At 34.4% G+C, this 4,570-nt stretch overlaps 1 protein-coding gene and 1 pseudogene across 8 annotated transcripts in view; one reads left to right on the top strand and one right to left on the bottom strand.

Moving 5' to 3' along the window:
* LOC107726787 (protein FAM114A2-like) overlaps nt 1-1,464 on the top strand; it is a 12,857-nt gene extending 11,393 nt beyond the window's left edge. For all 8 annotated transcript variants that reach the window (XM_016536483.1, XM_016536485.1, XM_016536481.1 and 5 more), the window contains 5 exons: nt 371-487; nt 609-748; nt 822-894; nt 998-1,051; nt 1,200-1,464. In XM_016536483.1, coding sequence (XP_016391969.1) covers nt 371-487; nt 609-748; nt 822-894; nt 998-1,051; nt 1,200-1,298 — 483 coding nt within the window. In that variant the 3' untranslated portion in view covers nt 1,299-1,464. The remainder of the gene's footprint in view (nt 1-370; nt 488-608; nt 749-821; nt 895-997; nt 1,052-1,199) is intronic.
* Nucleotides 1,465-1,954: 490 nt separating this feature from the next.
* Nucleotides 1,955-3,251, bottom strand: LOC107726789 (28S ribosomal protein S17, mitochondrial-like; annotated as a pseudogene).
* Between the last annotated feature and the right edge of the window lie 1,319 nt (nt 3,252-4,570).

The raw sequence follows: 4,570 nt of genomic DNA, 5'->3' as shown, positions 1-4,570 counted from the left end.
GAAACAAAGCAACCTCGGCGTCCGATCGCAGGCCTCCGCTCCTTGAGTTCTCTCCAGCGCTGGAAAGCTGATCCGAAATTTACACGTGTCCTACTTATTGCCTTAAGCCTTCTTTTGTTCCGCAGAGGTTTTCCTCTTTTGTTTTTTATCCGCCATCTCTATCTTTCTGTCGCTCAGCTCGCTAATGTCCGTCCCGTGCACTGAACGCTGTCCTCCACATCATGAGTAGACACGCCCCTTACTGCTGATTGGCTACAAGTTTGTTTTGCTAGTCGGCCCGAATCAGTTTTCTAGTTTTTGAAAAATCGCTTACCCCACCTTTAAAGTATTTTGCGTGTCAGATTATTTACACTTGCTCATATCCACTCAGGCCAGAAAAAATGCATTCAACCATATCACAAACATTAAGCTACAAAGTGAAAACCCACAGCAGGAAGAAGAAGAGGAGAAAGAACAGAAAACGCCAGTGACAAAATGCAGTGTTGAGGTCTGTAACTCTTGTTATTTAGCCTAAAATGTACTAAATGACTTTTGAGATATGCATACATATATCTTAGAATAATGTATATTTGTGTTGTGTTCTGACAGTTGAGGTTTCGTTTTCATAGGAGGCCCATTTGTTTGCCATTACAAGCCTGGCCGAGTTCACTGCCAGATCCATAGAGCAGTTCCACAAAACCACTGAAATTCTGCTCCACTGTAACACTGAGGGGGTGAAGGCCACAGAACAAGCCCAAGTCCTATCGCAGTGAGTTATCTTTCAAAAAATGTGCAAAATTGGCATTTGGAGAAATTAAAATCATAATGTGTTTCACTTTCAGAGTTACTATTGTTATTTGTAAGGAGGTGTCACTACTATCCAAAATGTTCACGTCATGTTTGACTACCATTGGGGTAAGATGCTTCACTTCTTATAGTTTAGAGGTCTATAATATGTTTATGGTCATTATAAAATGTGAGTTTCGTATGCCATCAAGTCAAAATGCTTATATTCCAGGCAAATGAAAAGGGAGAAGTTCTCAATCCACTTATTACCAGCATTTTTCTGGAGGTTTGTCTTCATTTTATGTCTTTTTTTTCTGCTTTATGTTTATAAATAAATGTAAATAATAAAAAAAAATGTTTACAGATGTAAGACTTCTATGTTAATGTCTGCACAGGAGTATTAACATATTTTTCACTTTATTTTCACTTTTAAGGCATCAAACAGTGCATCATATATCCAGGACGCATTCCAGCTCCTCATGCCAGTGCTGGAAGTGTCTCATATTCAGAGGACGGTGGAGTTGGCACAGTGATAACCACTCAGAAACACTTTACTGTGCCAACTCAGATTTTAATAACAAAAAACCAACATGCAACAACATATGATGGAAGTCAAATAATGTATTTACATTCAAGTAGATATGGGAAGCACATGACATACAGTACGGTGTACACAGCTTTTGCACATCCCTTGATTGTTGGCTTTTTTCCTATCTTAGTATATTTTTGAATAGACTCAGAACTGTCAGAACTTTCCCTATAACTGACAAGTGTCAGAATGAATACAGTAATTTAAATAAATATGTTTTATGTCTAAATGTATAATGAAATTAATAGAAATCCTCTTTTTAATATCTTTAAGACTTAAATTGTTTTCAAATAATTATGCAAGTCATATCAGTATTAATGTTCAATTATCTTTTAAATAAACAATTGTTACATGTCTTTTGGATTATAGAACTTTAACTTTCTATGAAAATGCAATGTATACACTAAATAAAGTATGCTAGGTAACATGCTATGTATGTAAATAGTGTGGTATAAAACAAATGTGTACTTAGGACTTTTTGAAAATATTTAAGATATAATCTATAATATTGTTAACTATAGATAATGTTATATATACAGTGCTGGCCGGTCCTGACAGAAATATATATATATATATATATATATATATATATATATAGATACCTTACAGCATGGTCTGACACATTATCAATGACAACAAAAAAAACCTGTGCAGAATAGATTACTGGTCTTTACTTCCACTAGAGGGCACTGACAGATTGAACTTCTCAATAAAAATGTCTAATAATGACTAGTGGCGTTTATTTAGCCATCCTTATGTAGAAGTTGTGATTTAAGTCTAATAATAATAGTATAGTACAGACTTGTAGTATAAAATGATGCATGTTTTCTCGACTGTGTCAAAAAGGACAGCAGGTAGAAGCAGTTTTATGTAAGGTTAATGACCACACAAATACTAGACAGTGTGATTATTTTTTATGTGAAAATCAGGGCATGAACTATGTACATACATCAAGGACAAACACAATACTATGAGGCGGTAGGAGGTGAGGAGGCAGTAATGTTTAGTCGCTCCAGTTTTCCCATTAAAGATACTTCTGTGCTTTCCGTAAGAGGCTCCAAATACTGCGTCCCAGCAACCCTCTTCCCAGTGAGCGGGTCGACCACCTGCCCAACTTTATACACAATCTCTGCGAGTTCATGGTTGACATGCTTGGATCTTTTCTCCGGCAAGGCCTTCAACAAAACAACATCCCCAACAGTGCACTGCTCCAAAGGATCATGGGCAAAGTATGTCTTCCTCTTGTTGTAGTACTTTAAAAAAGCAGATGAAAACATCAGGATAATTCTGGCACAAACCAACTATTTTACTAATAATTCGTAATTGTTTTACTTATACAAATATAAACGACCCTAAGGCTTACAGCTACAAATATTTTAAGCCAATATAAGTGGGAAAAAAGAAAAACAAAGAAAGACAATATAAGAAAAAGTCAACATATCTTACCTTGAGCAGGTACGGATCAAGCACAAGTCTGGTAACTCGAACCTTTGCCGTCTACTTCATCTTGGCTCCAATCACCTGACCAATGATCCATTTCGCATGGACCGATGCTTGACGCGTGGACATACCGTTTATGTTTTGCAGTCCCCTAAAATGTAGTAAATGTTCTTGTTAAACGAACTTGCAGGTTCGCAGGTCAAAGCTCAGTTAAATAATCAACTGCTAGCTAAGCCAACCGGTTTCCACAAATCTGTTTTACTCACTGGGGCCCATTTTTATAGTTGCCATAACACAACAACAGGCATTTCTGTGTGTATGTAAATAATACACTTACCGGGTTCACTGTAAATGTAAACGTTAATGTAAAGGTCAAAAACTCATGAAAACATTCAGCATGCGTCTGAATGTCAAGACTCGTGGCTCATGTTGATGACGTAATACGGAGTGGTAATGGGAAAAACGGTAACTTACTGGCAGCTTTGAAGTGTCAAATATTTAAGCAACTTAAAAATATTTAAGTAACTGGAAAATTAGATAATATTTCATTTAAATATATAGTAAAATATTATTTCTAATATTTTTATATAGCAATATATGTCAGTTATTATTATTATTATTATTATTATTAATAAAAGTAGGCTATTATCATATTTTACATTTACATTTAGTCATTTTGCAGACGCTTTTATTCAAAGTGACTTACAGTTGGGGAATACATAAAGCGATTCTTCTTAAAGAGGCAAACAGACACAGGATGTGCTTTTAATACCAACTTTTAGGCATTTTTCAAATAAGTACAAGCTAGAAAGGGAAGGAATAAATAAAGAGAAAGACAAAGTTTTTTTTTTTTATTTAAGATGAAGTCAAGTAGCGTTGAAAGAGATTAGTTTTTTTTTTTCCCAAACGCTATTTTTTTCTAATGAATCATTTTCTGTTTGACAAGTGTTGTAAGAATATATAAAAACTTTAAAATATATATTATTCATTTTTATTATTATAATATTTTGACAGTTTTCCCCACTGAAAAGCTTTTTTTTTTTTCTAATAATTTCCTGTCTTTTACAGAGAATGTGATTGTCAAGTGTTGTAAGCACATAAAAATTTACATAATAAACATGAAATGTATCACATGAAACGTAGTTGTACTTGTTTTTTAATAATTGTAAAATTAAATAATGTATAATGTAAACATTAAGATTATACAAAAATAAATATTTTATATATTTTTATATATAATAATATACATACGATAAACCATTATTATTTCTCAAATTAATTTGTTTTATCGTTATCTATACGCTTATGTATATTCTGATGCACAAAATGAGTTCAGACTTTCTCAGACTTTACCCTTCACGCTCACACCTTCCGTCATGCTGATTTGTGTATAATAGTCACGTCACTTTTTACAAACTAAAGAATGCATTTTGTGAACTCCCCCATAAAGCTTGCCTTGCACAGAGCAAAGTTATAGCAGAAAAGTGCTTTGCATATAGTGGTCCAACTCCCATTTGAATTATTTGGCCTGTTGATCCAACTGGCTTTGAGTCAAGACTCAGGGAAAAGGCATTTATAAAATAAGAAAGATGTGTCTAAAATAGGGGAACAGATCATGGCATACTCTAATGTGTGTGTTCAACAGTGTAAGAAAAAGAAATCGGCCTGTCCCTGGGTGGGAACTGGATGAAAGCCAGCGCAGTCGAATCTGGTATTAATCAGAACCACACAGAAAACATGGCTTGTTTCTATGTGATTCCCATTTAAGGCAGTAAT

This window comes from Sinocyclocheilus rhinocerous, unplaced genomic scaffold (assembly GCF_001515625.1).
Source record: "Sinocyclocheilus rhinocerous isolate Xijiao unplaced genomic scaffold, SAMN03320098_v1.1 scaffold846, whole genome shotgun sequence".
NCBI lineage: Eukaryota > Metazoa > Chordata > Actinopteri > Cypriniformes > Cyprinidae > Sinocyclocheilus > Sinocyclocheilus rhinocerous.
The sequence above is the reverse complement of the archived record's forward strand: the minus strand, read 5'-3'. Positions and strand labels throughout refer to the sequence as shown.